Source organism: Antechinus flavipes, chromosome 5, assembly GCF_016432865.1.
Source record: "Antechinus flavipes isolate AdamAnt ecotype Samford, QLD, Australia chromosome 5, AdamAnt_v2, whole genome shotgun sequence".
Classification (NCBI taxonomy): domain Eukaryota; kingdom Metazoa; phylum Chordata; class Mammalia; order Dasyuromorphia; family Dasyuridae; genus Antechinus; species Antechinus flavipes.
Genome location: NC_067402.1, coordinates 288,954,029 through 288,977,424, shown reverse-complemented (window position 1 = coordinate 288,977,424; position 23,396 = coordinate 288,954,029). Strand labels below are relative to the sequence as shown.

General features: G+C 43.2%; 1 protein-coding gene across 1 annotated transcript; it reads right to left on the bottom strand.

Annotated features, from left to right (window-relative positions):
* Positions 1–708: 708 nt before the first annotated feature.
* On the bottom strand, positions 709–6,974 carry CHADL (chondroadherin like). Its single transcript, XM_052001407.1, has 4 exons — positions 6,807–6,974; positions 2,939–4,588; positions 1,617–1,783; positions 709–1,178 (listed from the first exon to the last, which is right to left on the bottom strand). The coding sequence occupies exons 1-4, from the start codon at positions 6,972–6,974 to the stop codon at positions 1,031–1,033; spliced, it is 2,133 nt and encodes a 710-aa protein (XP_051857367.1). The 3' UTR covers positions 709–1,030.
* Between the last annotated feature and the right edge of the window lie 16,422 nt (positions 6,975–23,396).

Genomic DNA, 23,396 nt, shown 5'->3' with positions numbered 1-23,396 from the left:
GGGGAGATAGCGCCTCCTCTCTACCACCCACACTTTGTGCCCAAGCCTGCTTTGGGGGTACCACTCTCATTCCTCTTCCTGGAAGAGTAGATGTTTGCAAAGAAGCGGATGGGCCAGAGAGAGAACTGTGGGAACTGAGTGTGGATCACAACAGAGCATTCTCACTCTTTTTCTTCTTGTTCGCTTGCATTTTGTTTTCTTACTCGTTTTCTTTCCTTTTTGATCTGATTTTTCTTGTGCAGCAAGAGAATTGTAGAAATGTGTTTACACATATTGGATCTAACATATATTTTAACATATTTAACATGTATCGGATTACCTGCCATCTAGGAGAGGGGGTGGGGGAAGGAGGGGAAAATTTGGAACACAAGGCTATGCAAGGGTCAATGTGGAAAAATCATCCATGCATCTGTTTTGAAAATAAAAAGCTTTAAAAAAAAAAAGAAAGAAAGAAAGAAAGAGAAGATAGAAAAGAAAAAAGAAAAGAAAAGAAAGGAAAAGAAAGGAAGTGAGTAGAGAAATTGAGACCTTAACAGAAGTGTCTGCAGCCACTGCAGAAGGTGAGATTTCAGAACTTTCAGGGTGATGTAGTGAATAGAGTCTGCATTTTAATTCTTCCTCAGATACTTAATAGCTGTGTGACCCTGGACACTCGCTTAACCATTAGGAGGCAACATGAATTCCTAGTGCACCTCACACACAGCCCAATACAGGGACACAGGCTTTATTTACCAAAGGTCAAAGGACAAGAACCATCCCCTCCTAAACAAATGAAGATCACGGCTTTTCCTCCCATTCTCTCTCCTCTCCCATTCCCCAGCTTTGATTCCCAAGGATAAATGACCGCTACCTGCCACTTCCAGAGACCTTAGGGCTTCCCACTAGACTGGAGCGGACTCCTTTGCCCATGAGTTTTGTTAGCTTCACGCTAACAGAGCTGGGAGGGAGCTTAGAACAGGAGATGTCAGGGCTGGGAGGGAGCTTAGAACAAGGGATTTCAGGGCTGGAAGGGAGCTTAGAACAGGGAATGTCAGGGCTGGGAGGTTGATGGGTTCTGTGGATCCTTTCCCTCCTCACATGTCTCAAAGATGGCAGCGGCCTCCTTCACCTTCTGGCCCTGGGCACTGGGTGGGGACTCGCAGGTGGCCTCCCCAGGCAGGTTCTGGCCAGCTAGCCACCTGAGAAGAGAGGGGAGGATAGAAGGGCTTGAAAAATAGATGACAATGGATCTGGGCTTGTTCTCTTGAGAAAGAGAAAGGGATCTTGAGGTCTGAGTAATGCGATGAGGAATGGGGGAAAGGTGGCTGTAGGGACCCCCGACTGAAGTCCAAAGCTCCAACTGGGAGAGATCACCCTTGGGGATACACCGGAAGAGACACTGGGGCACCGACTTGGGCACAGAGGTTCTCAGTCACCTTTTGTCTTCCTCCAAGCTGCCCAAGTTAGGGCAAAGCAGTGGCAGATAATGTGGTCCCCACAGGCAAGTGGAGGGGGGCAGGCCGGGGCCCTCCCAGGGAGATCGTCTTCCTTAGAATGGAAGCAAGAGCCCAGAAGGATGGATCGGGGGGAGGTCCTTTCCCCACTGCCATGCAGAGGGGCTGGGGAGGCACACTCACCTGTGGAATGGGAACAATTGGCAATCACAGTGTAAAGGATTCTCCCCGAGACTGATGACCTCCAGTTGGCTAAAGCCATCCATGGCTGGCAGTGTCTGCAGCTGATTCTTCTCCAGGTACAGGCTCCTGAGCCCAGGCTCCAGGCCAGCAAATGCTCCAGGAGAAATCTAGAGAGAAAGGTGCCAAGGATGGCAAGGATTGGGGTGAAAGTGGGAAGAGTCTACAGCCTCAAGTGGCAAAATGAACAGCTGCCCCTTTCTTTCCCTTGGGGCTCAGGAGTGTCTGATATCTCATATTTAGAATGGGGAATGTCCAAGTTGGGACTTAGAATATCGATTATTAAAGAATTATTAATTCTTTAATTACTAAATATTAATTATTTTTCCAAAATAAATTAAATAAAAATATTAAAGAATATTTATTATTAAAGCTTTAATAATCAAAGTTCCAGGAAGGGCTTAGAATAGAGAATACTGAAGTGGGGGGGGGGGGGCTAAGAGACTATCTAGTACAAGTTCCCTTTTTTGGTTTTGTTTTGGGAGATAATTAGGGTTGAATGACTTGCCCAGAATCATAGAGATTGTGTCTGAGTTTGGATTTGAACTCAGGTCCTCCTGACTCTGTCCACTGTGCCATCTAGTCGCCCCTGACTTCAGTTTTTTAACAGGCAACAAAACTTAATTCATGAAAGAACTGGAAGTAGACTGAGGTTCAGGATGCTAATTCCTTCCTAATACTCCCTCCCACTACTCTGTGATGGCCGCTTTTCCCTCCTTTGGACCAGAGACCTCGCCCTGGAGCTCGGCTGCCTCTGTCTCCCAGATTTCCATCCCCTCCCCCCCCGGGACCCCGCTCTTCAGATTGGGGATGTTTCCTCCAAACCCTGCCCCTGACTATCTCGAACAGACACTAGACGTGCTGCAGTCCCCAGGTACCTAGGCCCAGGCTCTCATACTCCTGCCCTCATCCCTCTAGTTCTAGAACCATGATTAAACCGTCTGGTCATTGCTTCTATGAGGAGTCAGTGACTCTGCTCCCCTATGGCTCCCTTGTCATCCCAGGTCCAAAGAGTCCCTCCCTGGGACTCCCTTCCCCAAGATGTGTCATCTCCCTAGTTAGAACCCAACTGGTACCTGGCACCCATTGGCACTTAATAAATGCTCCTCCTAGCACCTTAAGTGCTTAATAAATGCTCTTTCATTCATTCTTTCCCTCTCTGTCTCTAAATTGCCTGCTTCCTTCTGCTGACCACTGGGGAATCTCTTATTCTTTTCCCTTTGCCCCCCCTTCCCCTCCACTGGCTTCCTCTGCCCCTTCCTCACCTGCCGGAGCCCCGTATTATTGAGATAGAGATGCTGTAAGGATTTAGCCACAGGAAGGAAGGCCCTCTCTCCCAGGACCCCCAGGGGATTGCCGGACAGCTCCAGCTCCCTGAGGGCAGGCAGCCCCTCTAAAGCTCCGGTTGGCACGGCCTGCAACTGATTGCCAGCCATGTAAAGTCCCTCTAGGTTCTGAACTGGCCCGGAGGAGACCCGAGAGACGTTGTTCCCGGTCAGATGGAGCCAGCGAAGGTTGGGTCCGCCGGCCAGATCTCTGAGGGCCAGATGCTGGAGAGCGTTGTACTCCAGGTGAAGGCTCACCAGCATGGGCAGAGCCCACAGCACGTCCCTGGGCACGTGTGTGAAGCGGTTGCGGTCCAAGTACAAGAAACGCAGCCCGGGGACGCCCTGCAGGGCGGCGGCACTGAGCTCCGAGAGTTCGTTGTCGGAGAGGTAGAGGTAGGCCAGTTGGCCCAAGCCGCCCAAGGCCCCCGGTGCCAGCTGGGTGATCCGGCCGTGCTGCAGGTGCAGGGACACCAGGCGGCCCAGCCCCCGGAAGGAGCGTCGAGGCACGGAGGTGAACTTGTTCCAGTTCAGATCCAGGAGCCGAGTGCCACTGGGGAAGCCGGAGGGGATGAACTTTAAGTTCCTGTTCTCACAGCTGCTGTGGTTGGAAAGGGAAGAGCAGGTGCAAGGCAGGGGGCAAGGCTCGGCATCCTCAGGCGCTCCCCCGGGCTCCTGCTGCTCTCGCCCACCGCCGGGTCTCCGACAGAGCAAGTCCCGCTCCCCCAGGGACCCCAGAGCTTCTCCTCTCAGGAGCGCGGGCTCCTTGCAGCGAGCGTCCATCATGACCCAGTTCCGGACGGCCCAGTCGCGCAGGGGGCGGGCGGCGCAATCGCAGCGCAGCGGGTTCCCGCTCAGATTGAGCTTATGGAGCCGGCCCAGACCCCGCAACGACGGCAGCGTCCTCAGCTGGTTGTCCCGGAGGTCCACGGTGTAGAGCCGCGGGCAGCGGGAGAAAGCTTCCGCGTCCACGGTCTGGAGAGAAGCCCCGTCGAGGGCCAGGTAGCGCAGCTCCGGCAGCGCCAGCCCTTCTTCCCTTCCCAGGCGGCCGAGGGGGTTGTGGCCCAGATCCAGGTGGGCCAGGCCGCGCAAGTGCGCCAGGGCGTCCCAGGGAAGGACCCGCAGCTCGTTGTGGTCCAGGCTGAGCCGGCGGAGGCGATGCAGGCCCGCCAGGGACTCCGGCGCCAGGCTGTCGAGGGCATTGTGGGAGAGCCGGAGCCACCAGGCGCTGACCAGCCCCTGAAAGGCCAAGTCGGGCACCGAGTCCAAGGAGTTGTGAGCCAGGTTGAGCAGGTTGAGGTAGGGCAGCGCCCTGAAGGTCCCCGGCTGGATCTCTTTCAGTTGGTTGTGCTCCAGCACCAAGTGCCTCAGGAGGAGCGGCCCATCCAGGGCCCCTCTGCGCAGGACAGAGATGTTGTTGGAGGCCAGGTTGAGGTAGGACAGGAACAGCAGGCCTCTGAAGCTCCCTCTCTGCAGCTCCTTCAGCTGACAGTTCTGCAAGTCCAGATGGGTCAGGTTGGGGAAGGGCTGGAAGACCCGGGGAGGAATCACCTTTAAACCGTTACCTTGGAGATCAAGTTTCCGAGTCATCTGTGAGAAGAGAAGCAGGCCTTGTGTGAGACTTCCATGCTTCCTTAAGAGAAACAGGAATCTGACTTCATATTTGTAACAGGTCTTCTATTTCTGGGCTTCTCAGGGGAATAGAGAAGGAGAAGGGAAGGAAGATAAGCTGGAACTGAAACTTAAATGGAGAAAAAGTGGACTCCCAATGCCTGCGCTTCTCAGGAATAGAGCAGAAGAGAAGGAAGATAAGCTGGAACTAAAACTTCAATTAAATGGAGAAAAAAGTGTGACTCCAATGCCTGTGCTTCTCAGCAAATAGAGAACAGGATAAGGGAAGGAAGGATAGATAGATAGATAGATAGATAGATAGATAGATAGATAGATAGATGGGGGAAGGGGAGGACTGAGGCAATCAGGGTTAAATGACTTACCCAGGGTCACACAGCTAGGAAGTGTCAAGTCTCTGAGGCCAGATTTGAACTCCGGTCCTCCTGACTTCAGGGCTGGTGCTCTAGCCACTGCACCACCTAGCTGCCCCTGTTCCAGTTATATTAACTGAGCAGATTCACAAAAGAACAGTAATACTCCCTTTGAGGAAAAAGTGGCCCCAGCCCCAGAAGACACACTATATAGACAGATAAGTTCAGCAGGAAACGTTAAATCCATAATCTCTGAGGAGAAACAATTAGGAGCAGATTCAGCAGCAAAAAGTTTGTGAGCTATAAGGGTGGGGTGGAGGAGTAGGAGGTAACAGGGCTAAGAATTGAGAAAGGTGTAACCCTAGAAGCATGAGTTGTCTAGCCTGAGACTCAGAGAGATGGAGCACCTTCGTGTATAAAGGAATTTCCTTTTGTAATTTATTTTGCTACTCTTTCCCGTTTAAAAGCTTTGCTGTTTTGATTTGGAGTTCCTAGTTTTGAATTATCATTCAAATAGCATGGAACTCTAGTTCTATAATGTGAACCATGGTAGAAATTGCATGAATTTTACTCTTCCTGTGAAAGGCCCCAAAGTTATATCAGACCTAGATACGTTTCATTAATCAATGCATATCTTAACCCATATCCCCATCCTAGACAATGTTTGTGGGTATCTTCTCTTTCATAGTAATAAGTAATAACAGTAATAAGAACTCCCACTTCTTTGGACAAAAGTCCTGTGAAACAAGAAGTGATTTGTTTTTTTAATTCAGACTCATGATTTGATTGGGAAAGAGAACTTTTGGCGTGGGACTTCCCTCTACTAAATTGTCTATAAATTATAGTCTCATATTGGAAGGTTATGTAATAATTACATAATAACAATAATGATAATGATAATAATAGCTAATACTAATACGTGTCTGACTCATACATGCTTACAATTATTAATCCTTATAACAACATTGGGGAGCAGCTGCTATTATTATTTCCATTTTACAGAGGAGCAAACTGAGGCAAACAGAGGTTCACTGACCTATCCAGAGTCATATAGTTAGTGTCTAGACCTGGATATGAATTTAGGTCTTTTTGTGTCCAAGGCTGGCTTTCTTGTCACTATATTACATTTCTTCTCTAGAAAGTGTAGTGTTTTCCCAGATTTACATATAAAGAAACTGAATCACAGGGAAGTGAAATGCTTTCCTCATAATTATTTATGAGTTCAATAGGTTTTAAATCCAAATCTCCTGACTCCAGGTTCAACATTAGGAGTTTATAAATGGCCTTCCCTAGATGAGTACCATTAAGAGAGAAGTTGTGGGAAAAAAATAAATTATAAAATCAAAAGAAAGAAAGATTTAAAAAGAAACAGAGAATGGTTGCCAGAGTCTATATATGTTTGGTTATTTCTTCATTTGTTCATTTGCTTATTTAATAAACATTTCCTACTAGAGAAGTAATAAGAGGGAGGTCAGAGACCTGCCAGCAGACTTCTCAGTGTCCTTCCCTACAAGGGGTTTATGTTCCACAAGCGGGGGGCTCAGTGTATACATAGAAAAGCACCAACAATACAAAGAAATTTCAAGGGAGGTGATAAAAACTGGGGGAATAAGGAGGCCCTCATGGAGGAGGAGGCCTTTTGTGAGCACCTGAACTCACTGCTTAGGTAGATGAGGAAGGTTTACAGTGACTCCCCATGCCCAAGCTTTGGGGGTGGCGGCCAGTGTACCAGCATCTCTGCCCCTTCCCAAGCCCTGATGCCCTGACATAGAGCTCTGATCACCAGCGTAGCTCTCACCACCTTGACTTCAGGTGTTCCAACTTACCTCAGGGATGGAGGCTGGCACTCTGGTGAGGTTCTGGTTCTGGCACAAGACGGATCTCTTGCTTTTATCACAGATGCAGATTTGGGGGCAGTGGAAAAGAGAGGAAAGCTTCTCAGAGGACGCCTGTAGTGGTCCCATCAGAAGCAAGAGGCTCAGGTAGTTCCACATCTTCGGGCATCACTATAGCAAGACCAGAGCGGGAAATAAATATAGAAAACAATCCGACAATAACGTCCCCAAAGGAAAAGTCCTAGGAACGCTATGGCCAAAATCCAAAGCTCCCATGGCACAGAAAAAAGTAGAACAAACACTCAGGAACAGTCGGGATCCTGCATGTCTATGAATAAGAGATTTGGGATGCAGTATACCCCAAAGCAAAAGATTTAGGCTTACACCCGACAATATGCAAAGTTTAGCCTAATCCTACAGGAGGAAAATGGATTTTGAAAGAAATAAAGAACTTTCGAGCAGTTCTGACAAAAAAGTCAAAGCCAAATAGGCAAACACAAGCGACCAGAGAAAGCCAGAAAGATTAAGTCATTTAAGCAGCCAGAAGTAGTGGTTCTTGCCTGTCATCCCTGAGAAGTTGCAGGAGAATCTCTGGAGTTCTAAGCCAATTGGGTGTTCACACCAAGTCTAGCACCATTAGAGTGAGTGGATAACTAAGGAGGAGTGAATTGGAGGAGGTTAAAACTTCCAGCTCAGTCAATCTTGAGATCAGGTTTATGAGTTTCTCTTATTTGTGCTTCTAGCTTGGGCAAGACAGAATCAGTCTCCCCCCAAAAAATTTATTTATTTGGGTATTTAGAAAAAAGTATATGATGATGGAGTGCTAACATTCTAATAGGAGGGGGAAAAAAACAAGTGGTCCTTTGGCACCTGAATGTTTTCAAAGGATATTGAGGGAAATAAGAAATATTAATTACAATTAATAAGAAAAATTATGAGTTGCACAATAATGGCAACTTTCTAGCTTGGGCAAGACAGAACCAGTCTTCAAAGAAAAATTAATTTATTTGAGTATTTAGAAGATATATGATGATGGAATGCTAACATTCTAATAGGAGGGGGAAAAAAAACAAGTGGTCCTTTGGCACCTGAAAGTTTTCAAAGAATATTGAGGGAAATAAAAAAATTATCAAATTTAAATAAGGAATATTCATTACAATTAATAAGAAAAATTAGGCTTATGAGTTGCCCTTATTGTGCTTCTAGCTTGGGCAAGACAGAACCAATCTCCAAAAAATGTAATAATAATAATTTACTTGAGTATTTAGAAAAAGGTATATGATGACGGAGTGCTAACAGTCTAATAGGAGGGAGGAAAAAAAAAAACCAAGTGGCCCTTTGGCACCTGAATGTTTTTAAAGGATATTGAGGGAAATAAGAAATATTCATTACAATTAATAAGAAAATTAAATTTAAAAAAACAAAGGACTTGGGGATAAATTAGTTCTGTTTTGATGGCAGAGAGAAGAGAATGTGAAAGGGGAGACATATTAGTATAGAAAGGAGGAAGAAAGGAGTGGATGAGATGTATAACGGATGATGAAAGGGTGGAGGGATTGATCATCTAAGGATGAACCTTACTCATCACAAATCAGAAAAGAAAGTTGAACATACACACACATATACACACAGACACACAAAGAGTTTGGTAGAAATATATTATCAGAAGAGGGGGAAAAGCAAAGATGGGGAAAATTAAGAGGGAGGTTAATGTTGGAGAGGGAAGAGTCATGAGCAAACCCAGCATCCTGATCCTGAGGTGCAGAGGAAAAGGAGAAGGGAAACAAAATAAAGAACTAGAATCTTAGGGGATAAATTAGATTGCCCCTTTGATGACTGGGGAATAGTTGAACGAATTTGGTTTATGATTGGAATAGAATATTATTGCACCAAAAGAAATAACAAAAGACAATTTCAGAGAATCCTGGGGAATACAAACTAATGCAAAGTGAATTAAGAAGAACCAAGAGAACAATGTATACAAGGACAACAACGATGTAAAGAAAAATACTTTTCAAAGACTCAAGAACTCTGATTTAATGGAATGACCATTTGTGTTTCTAGAAGACTAGAGAGGGGATGGAAAGGAAATGCAGAAAAATAGACATGTTTAGACATGACTAGGACAAGGCTACTGTGTGGATTTCTTTTGTTTGACTGTGCATAAATATGGGGTTTTTTCTCACATTTTTTAATGGGGAGAGGATTGAGGCTCTTTTTGGAGTGTTCAAGTTCAGAATAAAAATAAAATAAAAATAAGAAGCCTTGCCAAAGCCAATATAGTTTTAAGAGCATTGAGGGATCTAGTCCCACAATAGGGGAGGGGGGAGGAAGAAGCGGAAGTTATTAGATGATTAGGGGGAAAACATGTATGGTATTATTACTGAAAAAAAAAAGATAATTATGAAGTTGATCAATAATTCCTGACCCACAAACCGGTTTTCTTATCTCTATCAAATCTTTATGAGAATAAGTGCATACATATTAATGACAATATGAGAAAGGAAAGGATGAAGTTTCCTAAGTGATATTGGACAACAGAGCATGTTTTTTTACTAAATGATACGGAGCTCAAGAACCCTCTGGGGCACAAAGAAAGCAATTCAATAGAAGAAAAGTCGTTATTCTTCAGCAAAATCTGGCAAGACTTTTAGGTGCTTCTCAAGAGATGGAGAATGGGAGAATTTGCACTTCTCATTCTAGATTTCAAAAACAACAAAGGAAACAAGCTCACCAAGCATCTGGCCTGTCCCACGAGGGATGCCCAGCACGGAACCGAAAGAGCAAAGGCAGTCCCTGTACATGTTGTGTTGACTTTATTAAGTCCCTGAATATGACACAGCTTCCCGTGTTATTCAAATGGAGTGTTCTCTAGCCAAATGGAGGAAAATTAAGTGGATGAAGAATACATATTGTCCATAACAGATCTCTTGGAAGATCCTCAAAACTGAAACATTCTTCCTCTTTACCTCTGTCCATCAGAGTCCTTGATTTCCTTCCGGCCTTAACTCAGATACTACTCTTTACAATAGACCTTTCTCAGAGCAGCTCCAACTTTCTTCTCTAAAGTCCTATTCCCGTCTACTCTATAAGTGTCTACTCCATTTTGTGGATGTCTCCACTATTCAACAGTATGACATGGTGGATAGAGAAGCAGACTCGGAGCTAAGAAGACACAGGCTTAATCTTGTTTCAGATACCAATTAGCCACTATGTGACCCTGGGCAAAATTATTTACCTTCCCCAATTTTTAAGCACATTTTTAAGATTCAAGATGGCAACCTTCATTTTCTAGTCCAAGTGTTCCCTTTAACTCATCCTAAATCAATCCTTCTCCCTATCCCTTTCTCCATTAGACTATCAGCTCCTTGAAGGAAGGGATTTTTTTAGCCTTTCTTATGTCCCAGCACTTGGTACACAGTAAGCACTTACTAACTGCTCTTTCATTGATTGCTTGATATATTGTGGATGGACACTGATGACAGACAATAACCGGGGCCAGAATTGAGGTGGAAGATGAGAGCACCTTTGGAAAATAACATGCTTCTGATTTTCCCTAAAGTATAAGGCTATTTCTTCCCCATCTTTGGCCACAGTGATGCTGTAAACTACAGAACGCTATGATTGGGGAATGGCCGATGGAAAAAGTGGAATATTACTGGATTCTAAGAATAAGAGGCCTAGAGGAGGCAGTTAAGTGGTGTCATAGATAAAGCACTGGTATCAGAAGGATCTGAGTTCAAATAGGGCTTCAGACATTTAACACCTATCAGCTTTGAGACCCATAATCCCTTGTGGGGTGACTAATCAGAATAAATCTTCATTTTCAGAGGAGGAAACTGAGGCTTAAGTGACTTGATGTGGATCACACAGGTAGACAGAGCCTCCCGAATGACAGAGGCTTCTGACTTCCACTCCCACACGCTTTTCTCGGTGACTTTTTATTACAACTGGCTTCAAACTCTTAACAATTTTTGCTGCTTTTTTTTTTCTCCTTTATCTCTTCTTGTTCTTATTGAGACATTGGCCCACTTGCCCTCCAAGTGGCAAGTCCTAGAGCTAGGAATGGGGCTTTTAGGGGGTCTTCCACCACTTGCTTCATCCTGGAATATAAGCTCCTATAAACTCTCTCTTGGGAGTTAGTCTTTATGTGTCCAGAATACAACCCATATTGGTGCCTAATAAATGCATATGGAGAGACTCATGAGCAATAAGCCCACACTTGTAGATGAATTCCTTGGCTATGACAGTGATTAATTAGGGTGGAGAGAAATGTGAGTTATAATGAATAGGACACTGTGGGAGCAGGAAGGAGACTGAGATCAGGAAGAATAAGACCCTTGCGGTACTAGATCCCAATCTGGAGCTGGAATTGGGAGGTGTTGAGGTAAATAGGGATGCTTCTCTCTGGCTCCCTCCTCCCTCCAATCGGCTTTATTTGGGAAGGGACATGGGGTCTGGAGCATCAGAGGAGGAAAAGAGAAAATGTGGCTCTCTTCTGATGGGGATTTCCAACAGCCAGTGATTCCATCCAAGTCATCACCAAACTCCAAGCCTCCTGGCTTCCCACCCAAGCTGAGAAGGAGCTCCTCACTCCCAACTGAGGCTGGGACGGACACCCCGCACTGCCTTACTCTAGGTAGGATGATGGAAGGCACTCACGGAAGGGTCCCCCTATCAGAGATCAACTATCTAGAGCTCACCTGAGCCAACCCTTTCTGGAAAAAAGACCTAGAGGGAAAAAGGGATCTAAAGACACTGGTAAGATAGTGATCACAGAGATGTCCTCATTCTGCAGAGAAGGAAACTGAGGCAGAGAGAATAAATGGCCTGCCTGTATAAATATATTAATGGGATTACCCACAGGGAAGCAGTGTCCTATAGTGGAAAGAGAGTCTTTCCAAAATCTTGTGGTCAAATTGTGGCTGTCGTTTCCTACCTGTGACTTTGAGCTCACGTTCTCTATAAAATGGTGGGGGGTGGGGAGCACTAAACAAATGTTGACGGCCTCTCCCAGTTTTCCAAGCTTCCTTCAAATCCCAGCTAAAAGCTCCCGCCTTCCAGGAAGCTTTCCTCAAGGAAGCTCTCTTAAATCTAGTATCTTCCCTGTCTAAATCATTCCCTATCCATCCTGTACAAAGCTTATTTGTACATGTTTACATAGTGTCTCCCCAGTGGATTATGAGCTTAAGGGTAGGGACTCTTTTGCCTTTCTTTGTATCCCTGGGGCTAAGCACAGTGCCTGCCCATAGTAGGAGCTTAATAAAATGCTTACTGAGATGATCAGCCTATGACAGACTTAGTTCTTAGCCAAGATAATTCCAATCGACTGGGGATGGAAAAGGCCCAATTGAAGGATATTATTTTCACCTTTTTTTGTTTCTTTGGTTTTTTTCTTTCTTGTGGTTTTCCTCTTTCATTCTGATTTTTCTTTCACGACATGACTAATGTGGAAATATGTTTTTAAATAACAAATTAATTTTTAAAATAAATAAATAAGAAATAAGAAATGACTCCCAACTCAAAAATCCTATGATTTGGGAGAGAGGGAGGAGAAGGGGAGGAAATTGAGACCAAGGGCAAAATTATACCAGCACTAGAAGCTGGCTCTCCTGCCTTCTTTCCTTGGTCTTGGTCTTGGTCTTCTCCAGAGTTTCTCTGTACCCCTTTCCCTCCCCGAGGGTCCCCACTTTCAGCAGACAGAGCCAATGCCTCCAATCCCCAAGGGCCCCAAGTACTCACCCCACACTCTGGGCTCCAGTGCCCCGGTCCTAGCTCGAGGACAGCTTCTGGGGAGCAGGGACCAGGAGAGGGCGGGGTGGGGGGTGTAGTTCCCAGAGCCAGCTGACAGTCTCGATCCTGAGCAGACCAGGGCCCCGCCAACTGCCCCCGGAGCAGGCAGGGCTCCCCAGGGCAGCCCCACATTCCTGGCCCCACCTAGAAACCGTCTGGCCCTTCCCGGGGTGGAGGAACACCCGTGGGCACTTGGGAGCCACCAAAAGGCATGTGGCAAGTACACTTGAACGTGGGCCCGAAGCAGTCTGGGCAGAAGGGTCAGGGGAGAGGCTGCCCGGACACCTGGGTCCCCATCGCAGCTCTGAAGGTTCCAGCAATGGCACCTGGGAGAGCCATTGCCCTCTGAGCCAGCACAGGGGCCACAGCTTCATGGACCATAGACAAGCTGCAAAGGACCTCAGAGACCAGCGAATCCAAGCCCCAGCTCCCAACCACAGAGGGGTTATTTTCACCTTTTTTTGTTTCTTTGTTTTTTGAATGACTTGCCTAGGGTGACCCATGTAATGAGGATCTGCAGCGAGATTGGAACTCTGGCTCTTATTGGCTCCATCCTCTCTCCTTTCCCATTTCCTCCTGCTCTTCTCTACACCTGTTTCCCATCCCATCTGTCCCTGGGCCCTGGAACGCTCTCCCTGTTGACATCCCAGGGTTCCTTCAAGATCCAACCTATCCCAGACCTAGCCTGGTTCCCCAGCCTCCCAAAGCCCTTTTCTTCTGCTTCCTTATTACATAGCATCTCCCCTATCTGGAGCTCCTTGGGATGAGGGCCTAGTTTTGCCTTTCTTTGTATGGCCAGGCCTGGTCTGCAGTAAGTGCTTAATAAGTGCTTATTGATTGATTATCCACTGTTCCAAGAGTTCTTCCAAGTTTTTGTGTCATGGTCCCCCTTTGACAATCTGGTGACTGCCCATGGCACCCCTCTCAAAATAATGTTCTAAGTGCTTTTAGAATTGCAAAGGAAGCCTGTTACATTGAAATGCAGCCATCTAGGAGATATAGTATATATACATGCATGCATATATACATACATGTGCACATGCATGTGCACATAGACAGAGAGATAGACAAACAGATAGTGGTAAAGAGATATCAGACAGACAGAGAAACAGAAAAAAGATAAATAGAGAGAGAGACAAAGAGACAGATAGATAAATAGACAAAGAGACAGCAGATAGATAGACAAATAAATAGAGACAGAGATAGACAGATAGATATAAACAGACAGACAGATAGATAGATAAATAGATAGAGGGATGCATGGATAGATAGAGGGATGGATGGATAGATAGATAGATAGATAGATAGATAGATAGATAGATGTAGATAAAGTAAAGAAGATCTGCATTCAAATCAGACACTTAGTAGCTGTGTGATTTTGGAAAAGCCATTCAATCTTTCTGTCCATAAAATGGGGATAATTATAGCCTCTATCTCACAGGAGTGTTAAAAGGACAAAATGAGATCACATTTGTAAAGATCTTTGCAAATCTTTAAAAGCTATAGAAGTATTAGTTTTTGTTTTTTTTTAAGCCTTCAAACAAGTTCACTGACTTCAACTTAATAAAATCATCTCTTTTGCATTTCACTAGTCTTATCTCAGGTTTCTTTCAAGGCAGAATCAGAACTAGAAGGGGTTAGAAGCCTGAGCTCATCCCTCATTTATATACTGTCCCAAAGTTTATAAGGATTTGAGCTGGGATTTGAACCCAAATCCATAAGCTCCAAATACAATGTTTTTTTTCCTCTGTAACGATTGCTTTTTCATGACTGAAAAATGACTGAACAACAAATAACTATAATTTCTTCTGTTTTTTAAAGAGGGAAGCGTTTTCTACAAGTAAGCTAGAACTAATATTCCATTTTCATCTAGTTTTTTGTTGTTTTTTCCTATTGAGGTAACTGGCTCATATATTCATGTATTCAGGAATTATTAAGCACTTACTACAGGCCAGCCACAGGAAATCAGGTGAGAAGTGATGAGACATTGAAGCAGGGGAGTGGCTGTATTGGTGGAAATAATATTATGGATGTAAGGGATGTTGTAAAGGTAGAAATCTGGCAGCTGATTGGAGGGTGATTGGGGAATCAAACTAAGCTCTCGATTCCAGATGCCTGGAACCAAACAGGAAAGTCTGGAAGAGGGGCCAGTGAGGAAAGACATAGAATCAAGTCCCAATATTCATTATTGTTTCATCTTAGACCAACTTTTCCCTAACTCCACCCTTCCATATCTCACAACTATGTACAAGAAACAAATTAGTTTTTAAACTATGATTTAGAAAGAAATATAAATAATACAACAGATCCATTTGATTCTACAAAAAGAAAAAAAATTCTGCCTAACAAAAACAATGCATCTAAAATAAAAAGTAAAGAAACGAGATGGGGAAAATCTTTACTTAAGACACTTGCAGAATAAGTCTTACTTGCATAATTTATTTTTTGTTGTAGTTTAAGTTTATTTATTTTATGCATATGCAATTTAAAAGGAAATAATTTAACTTTGTACAAAGAAGAGCCATTCTCCAAAGTATACCAGAAGGCAGTTTTCAAAAGAAGAAACAAAAGCTGCCAACAATCACATGAAACAATTTTCAAAAATTCTGATAGGAAGAGAAATGACATTAAATTAACTCTGAGATTCCATTGGCCTTCACCAAATTGGCAAAAATAATAAACAATAGCAAAATCCCACACTGAGATTTTATGATTGATAAAAACCAGAATGTTATTATACTCTTCACTTCTCACTCTCCTTTCTTATCTTCTCTAAGAATTCCAAACTTTCTTCAAAGCACAACTGAGTCATCCACTTCCTTCTAGGTGAAATTTTTAATGATACACTTCCCTTAGGAATTATTATTCTTCCCTCCTAAAAATTGCTTTGTATTCACTTATCTTTGAATGTGGTATATCTTCCCTTTCTCCTCCCTGAGTAGAATATAAATCCCTAAGTCAGAAGCACAACACTTTCAGGAGGGACAGGATGAAAGGAGAGAGAAAAAAGAATAAATAGGGGGAAAATCATTGGCAATAGTAATTGTGGGAAATCAGTTTCTCTGATAAAGGCTTCATTTCTCAAACATAAAGAGAACTGAGTCAAATTTATAAAAATAAGAGCTGTTCTCCAATCGATAAATGACTAAAAGATCAGATAAAGTAATTAAAACTATCTATAGCCATTGGGAAAAAATACTCCGACTCACTATTGATTGGAGAAATGCAAACTTAAACAATTTTGAGGTACTACCTCATATCTAGGAGATTGGATAATAAGAAAGAAAGGAAAATGAGAAATGGTAGAGAGGATGTAGGGAAAATGAGACATTAATACACTATTGAAATTACAAACTGATTTAATCATTCTATAGAGCAATTTGGAACTTTGCTCAAAAGGCTATAAAATCATGCATCCTCTTTAATCTAGAAATACCAGTATTGGGTCTGTATTCCAAGAGAGATTTAAAAAAAAAAAAAGGAAAAGAAACTATATGTTAAAAAAAAAAAACATTTATAGCAGCTCTTTTCTGGGACAAAAAGTTGGAAACTGAAGGGCTGTTCACCAATTAGGAAATGGCTGAACAAATTGTGGTATGACATTATGACGGAATACTATTTAAATGATGAGCAGGATGCTCTCTCAGAAAAACCTGGTAAGACTTCCATGAGCTGATGCAAAGTGAAGTGTATTAGGTACAAAGTAACCGCCATATTGTATGATGATCCTGTGAATGACTTAGCTATTCTGAGCAATATGACACAAGACAACTTTGAAGGACTCGCAATGAAAATGCTAACTAATGATGTATAAATGGATATTGAAACTTTATTTTTCTTGAGGGTTTTTTTCAATCTATTTTTTTTAACAACACAACTATTATGGAAATGTTTTGCATGAATACACATGAATAACCCAAATCAAATTGCTTGCCTTCTCAATGAGGAGGTATGGAGAGGGAGGAAAGGAAAGAATCTGGAACTCAAAGTTTTAAAAACAAATTTTAAAATTGTTTTTACATGTAATTTGGAAAAATAAAATACTAAAGAAATGGGGGGGAATAAACAAATATATATATAATTTATTTATTTTTAACGATTAAAAAAAATTGAGTTCCAAATTCTCTCCTATCCTACTCACTGAAGCAAGAAATATGATATCAGTTATACATATGACATCATATAAAACATACTCCTTATTAGTCATGTTACAAAAGAAAAATAATGAAAGTGAAAAAGTCTGCTTCAATCTGCACTTGGAGTTCATCAGTTTTCTTTCCAGAAGTAGGCAATGGGGGCAGCTAAATGGCTCAGTGGAGAGAGCACCAGCCCTGAAGTCAGAAGGATCTGAGTTCAAATCTGACCTCAGATACTTAACACTTACTAGTTGTGTGACCCTGGGCAAGTCACTTAACCCCAATCACTTCAGGAAAAATAAACAAAACAAAAAAATAGAAGTAGGCAGCATTTTTCATCATGGGTCCTTTGGAAGCCTCTTGGACTGTTTGCAACACAATAGCTAAGCCTTTCACAATTGATCATTACAATATTGTCTTCACCGTGTACAATGATCTCCTGGTTCTGCTCACTTCACTTTACATCAATTCATTTCAGTCTTGTCTTGGACATAGTGAAGAAATTTTTGTTGCCTTGAAATTTTTCCTCACATTCAGCAAATTGGGACAGGAGATAAAAAGATGGAAATAGTCAGTGTTGGAAGGATTAGAGAAAAATAGATGTCCTCATTCATTGTTGGAGGAGCTGTGAATTACATGATGATTCTGGAAAGTAAATTGGAATTATGCCAAGAGGAGATGAAAGTGTTCATCCACTGGGGCAGCTAGATGGTTCAGGGGATAGAGCACCAGCCCTGCAGTCAGGAGGACCTGAGTTCAAACCTGACCTCACACTCTTAGCACTTTCCAGCTGTGTGACCCTGGGCAAGTCACTTAACCTGTTGCCTCAGCAAAAAAAAAAAAAAAAAAAAGAAAGAAAGAAAGAAAGAAAGAAAGAAGAAAGAAAGAAAGAAAGAAAGAAAGAAAGAAAGAAAGAAAGAAAGAAAGAAAGAAAGAAAAAGAAAAAGAAAAAAGAAAGAAAATGTTCATCCCCTTTGACCCAGAGCTCCATTGTGTGACACATAACTAAATGAGGTCAAGGACCAAAAAAAGAGAAAGAAAAAGAAACCACCACTACTGTACAAAACAACAGTTACAACAGCACTTTTTATAGTAGCAAAGAACTGGAAACAAAATAGCTGCCCATAAGTTGGAGAATAGTGAAACAAATTGTGGTGCAACACAGTAACAAAACAATGTGATGATCAACTGCAATGGACTTGGTACTTTTCAACAAGTCCCTGATTCAAGGCAATTCCAATAGACTTGGGATGGAAAATGACAGAATTGTAGAGACTAAAATGTGGATTAAAGCTATCTCCACCTTTTTTGTGGTTGTTTGCTTGTGTTTTTTTCTCTTTCTCATATTTTTTTCTTTTTTGATCTGATTTTTCTTGTGCAACATGACAAATATGGAAATATGATTAAAAGAATTGCACTTGTTTAAGCTAAATCACATTGCTTGCTGTCTTGGGGAAAGGGGTAGAGAGGGAGGGAAAAAAATCGGAGCACAAGGTTTGAAAAGGTGATTTTGAAAACTATCTTTGCATGTATTTGGAAAAAATAAAATACTATTAAAAGTTTAAAAGACTGGAGGACCTGAGTTCAAATCAGATCTCAGACACTTAACTCTTCCTAGCTGTGTGACCCTGGGCAAGTCACTTAACCCCAATTGCCTTAGGGGGGAAAAAAGTTTAATAGACTGCAGTACAAGAATGAATGAGATGGAATGTGATTACGCTATGTTACAAGGATTATGATAAATACGGAGAAGCATGAAAAGATTTAAATGAACTGATGCAAAAAGAAGAAGACAGAACCAGGAAAATAATAGAAGAGAATGAGCTTTTATTAAGCACCTCTTATACATCAGACACTGTGCCAAGGACTGGGGATGTAAAAGGCAAAAGACAGCCCCTCCCCTCAGAGCCCTCATAGTCTAATTATTTATAGTATAATTATTTATTTACACATGGGATATGTACATACATACGGGATAAATTGGAACTAATAGAGGAAAGCCACTAGAGGGAAAGGAGATCAGGAAAGACCTTATAGAAGGGGGGATTTTAGCTAGGACTTGAAAGCCATCATAGAAGCCAGGAGATGGAGATGAGGAGGAAATGTATTCCAACATGGCGGGGATGGCCATGAGGCAGGAGATAGATGAGTGTCTTTGCTACTGGAGTTTATTGAGGAGGTGAGGGGTTGATATGGTCAGACATAACATGTTCAGGAAACTACTTTAGCGGCTGAATGGAGGTTGGGTTGGCTGGGGAAGAGCATCGAGGCAGGCAGACCCTCCAGAGGATGTAGCAATAACCCAAATGGGAGATGTGAAGGTAAAAGGCCCTCCATCAGTCAGAAAAGAGAGAAGGGGCCATTCGGAGGGATGTAAAAAAAGAAAGGACAAGAGTTGGCCACCGCTTGGATAGGAGAGGGAAAGGGAACAAAGAGGTCGGAGAAGGCCCCTCCCCTGCTTCTTCAGATGTGGGAAGCTGCGGCCTTGGCAAACACACAGATTGTCAGACTGTTTCAATATCTTGCTTAGTTTTTCAGACATTTTTCCCTTTTTTAAAAATTCTTTGTTACAAAGGATGACTTTCTGAGGGGGAAGGGGAAGAGAACATGTCGGGAAATGAAGGGGATATAAAGTTATCAATTAAAATATATTTGTTAAAAGGAAAATCAGGGGGAGCTGAGAATTGGTCTGATTTTGGGGGGTAATTTTTAAAATGTTTAAACTTAAACACAAAATGAGAAAAGAAAAAACATTGCCATGTGCACAATAGACTATAAAAGAGATTTCCATTTCAAGAAAAACTATATAATAAAATTGGTCCAAATTTGGAACTTGAAAATTTCAAAAACTAAATCTCAAAAATTGTTTTACATGTAATTGAAAAAATAAAATAAACACATTCTTTATTTTAAAAAAATAAAATAAAATTGGTCCAATTTTTAAAAATCCAAATAGAACACAATAAAAAAGTTTTAAGAAATAGCACTTGTGAGTAGACAAGTACCATCATTGGGAGCATGGCCCAAAGACTATTGACAGGAAAAAAATTTTATCTTTACAAAATTATTTCTATCAATCAATCAACAATTAGAAACTGTGTCTACCATGTACCAGAGTACTGCATAAGGCATTGGAAATACAATGAAGGGGAAGCTCAGTGGAGTTGTGGATAGAGTACTGGTCTTGGACTTGACACTTGACAGACACTTGACATTTACTAGCTGTGTGACTCTGGGCAAGTCATTAAACCACCAAGAGAGAAAGGAAGAGAGGAAGGAAGGGGAGGAGAGAGGCAGACAGAGAGAGAAGAAGAAGGAAGAAAGGAGGGAAGGAAGGAAGGAAGGATGGAGGGAGGGAGGGAGAGAAGGAAAGAAGGAAGGAAGGAGGGAGGGAGGGAAGGAGGGAAGGAAGGAAGGAAGAAGGGAGGGGAAAAGGGAGGAAGGAAGGAGGGAGGGAAGGAAGGAAGGAAGGAAGGAAGAAAGAAAGAAGAGAAAGAAAGAAGGAAGAGAAAGAAAGAAAAAGGAAGAAAGATAAAATGAACAAAAAACCTGCTCTGCTCTCAAGAGGCACGCAGGAAAGAAATTACATGTGAAATTAACACATTTTAAGAAATAAAGATGAGAGAAGAAATGAGAGAAATGAGAAAAGAAAGAAAAGAATGAAGAAATAAAGAGAGAGAAGAAAATCAAATTGGCAAGACTTAACATTGGCTCTTTTTTTAAATTGGATTATTTGTACTTTTCAATAGCAGTCAAAATGTAATTTACATGTTAAAAAATTGTAAAAAACAGGATACTAAGAAGTAAATATAAAATTAGAGGAAGAGAGCAGAGAAAAGAGTTCAAGTTCCAAAGATAAAGTTTATGAGAGGACATAGAGGTCACTGAGGCAATCAACAAGCATTTATTAAGCACCTGCTGTGTGCCAAGTTCTGAAGATGCAAAGAAAGACAGTCTTTGTTCTCAAGGAGTTCCCAATATAATGGGGGAGGGAAAGATAGAAACAACTATCAACAAACAAGATAGAGACAAGATAAAAATGGAGCTAAACAAGCCAGGGAAGGCACCAGTGGGGGATCAGCAAAGGCTTCTTTAGAAGGGGAGATTTTTAGCTGAGATTTGAAGGAAGTTGGGAGGGGAGATGTGGAGAGTATCCTAGTATCCTAGGGATGGAGGAATCCAGAGAAGCTGCTGAATAGCCCACGTTGGAAGATGAACCGGCAAGGAGCAGCAAGGTCACAGAGCGGATGTCTGGGGTGTGGGAGAGGGGCAATGAAGTGGAAAGGACTGGAAAGGGAGGAAGGATCCCGGTTGTTCAAGGCTTGCAATGCTGACAAATTTGACATTTGCGATATGAAAGTGAATCGCTGAAGCTAATGGAATAGAGGCCACATCTATGTTTTAGGCAGCTGAATTTGACAGCTGAGCGAAATGTGGATTTGGGGGGGATCCTCCAGGCAGGCAGACGCTCCCCACCCCAAGCCATTGCAATAGTCCAAAAAGGAGGGGTGACAAAGAAGGATCAGTGGGGAAGGAAGGAGAGGAGATAGTCTGACTTTGGGTGCAGTCCTGGTGGGAGAAGGGGCAACCCATCCTCTGGAAAAAAAGGCCCCTATGAAGGTGGGGGGCAGCTTAGGAGATGCAATGGGCAAGATCACCCTAAGGTGGGGCAGAGGAATGAGATGGCAATGCGAAGACTGGATGGGGAATTTTATTTTGCTTCTCTCTCTCTCTCCCTCTTTTTTTTTTTTTTTTTTTTTGGTTTTGTTTTATTTGATTTTTCTTGTGCAGCACGATAATTGTATAAATATATATGCATACATTGGATTAAAATAGATTTCTACCATGTTCAACATATATTGGACTAATTGCCATCCAGGGGAGGGAATGGGGGAAGAGAGGGAAAATTGGAACATGAGGTTTTGCGAGGGTTAATGTTGAAGAATTGTCCATGCATATGTTTTGAAAAATAAAGAGCTTTAATTTAAAAAAAAAAAAGAGAAAGAAAGAAAGATTAAAAAAGTGAATGTTGAAGTGCCAGAATGTTTGTGGCAGCCCTGTTTGTGGTGGCCAGAAACTGGAAACTGAGTGGATGCCCATCCATTGGAGAATGGCTGAGTAAGTTGTGGTATATGAATGTTATGGAATATTATTGTTCTGTAAGAAATGATCAGCAGGAGGATTTCAGAGAGGCCTGGAGAGACTGACACGAACTGATGCTGAGGGAAATGAGTAGAACCAGGAGATCATTGTACACGGCAACAATATTATGCGATGATCAGTTCTGATGAATGTGGTTCTTTTCAACAGTGAGGTGATTCAGGCCGGTCCCAATGATCTCATGACGGAGAGAGCCACGTACACCCAGAGAGAGGATTGTGGGAACTGAGTGTGGATCACAACAGAGCATTCTCACTCTTTTTGTTGTTGCTTGCTTGCATTTTGTTTTTTTTTCTAATTTTTTCCTTTTTGATCTGAATTTTCTTTGCAGCAGGATAATTATGGAAATATATGTATTAGAATTGTACATTTTTAATATATATTGGGTTATTTGCCGTCTAAGGGAAGGGATGGGGCTGGAGGAGGGGACGGGGAACGGGGGGTGGGGGAGAGAGGGGGAAGAAAGGAAAAAAAATTGGAACACAAGGTTGTGCAAGAGTGAATGTTGAAAATTACCCATGAGTTTAGTTTAAAAATAAAAATCTTTAATTAAAAAAATGAATGTTGACAATTATATTTACATATATTTGGAAAATAGAATACTGCTTTAAAATAAATAAAAATAAAGATGACAATGAAAAATTAATAATAACGATTCCTTAAGACCCCTTAAGAGCGCGGCAATCTTCCCCGCTTGCTATGTGCAGGGAGGGACACCAGAGGGCGCTCCAGGACAAGCGTGGGCCCCGCCTCCGGCCCTGCGCTACGTCGGAAGGCTTTCTGCTTTTGTTTTCACCAAACGGGCTTTTAAGATTGCAAACTTGCAAACAGGAAAAACAAATCCCCCAAATTAGAAAGGACCCACCCCGCTCCGCGTCCGGCCTTCACCTCAACGGGCGTCATGCGGAGGAAGTTTGTAAAAACAACAGCTACGGGGTTCATTAGGCTTCCTCCGGGCCGTTCTGAGGGACCTCCGGTGCTTGGGGACCCCCCCAGTCCCCCACGGATCTGAGGCCCGTCGGCGGCCCCGCCTCAGCTCCCGGAGCCGCAGGTGGACCCCCGAGGGGGCCGGGCAGGGCCGCGGAGCGGAGGGGCTAGGCCTCGGCCAACGGCCGCCACGCCCGGGGCAGGCCCTCGGGGCCCTCGAGCCCGGGCCGCCCGCAGCCCCCTCGCTCCTGGCCCGCATCCGGCTGGGACGGCTCCGCTCAGCTTTGCCTCTTAAATCCAAGTCGTCCCGCCGTGACGTCATCCAGGAGCTCCTCGAACCCCGGCCGACAAAGGTCCCAGGTCCAGCGCCCGGTCGGTGGTTGTTTGGGCCCTGATCGGCCCGGTGAGGGTAAAGACCTGTTTTGGTCAGAAACCCCGAGGATTTTCCCCTCCCAGTAATTTTTTTGGGGGGGGACTTGGCAAGAGGCCGTTCTAATTGTGGGGAGGGGGCGCTGCCTCAAACTGAGACCTGTTAACGCTCCTGGCTCGGTCTCCCATTGCATCC

Excerpts from the sequence above, each read along its gene's own strand:
- CHADL (XM_052001407.1), bottom strand. The coding sequence starts at position 6,974 with ATGTGGAACTACCTGAGCCTCTTGCTTCTGATGGGACCACTACAGGCG. Across the intron at positions 1,784-2,938 it reads ATAATACGGGGCTCCGGCAG|ATTTCTCCTGGAGCATTTGC; the intron begins GTGAGGAAGGGG and ends CTTTCTCTCTAG. Across the intron at positions 1,179-1,616 it reads CAATTGTTCCCATTCCACAG|GTGGCTAGCTGGCCAGAACC; the intron begins GTGAGTGTGCCT and ends CTCTCTTCTCAG.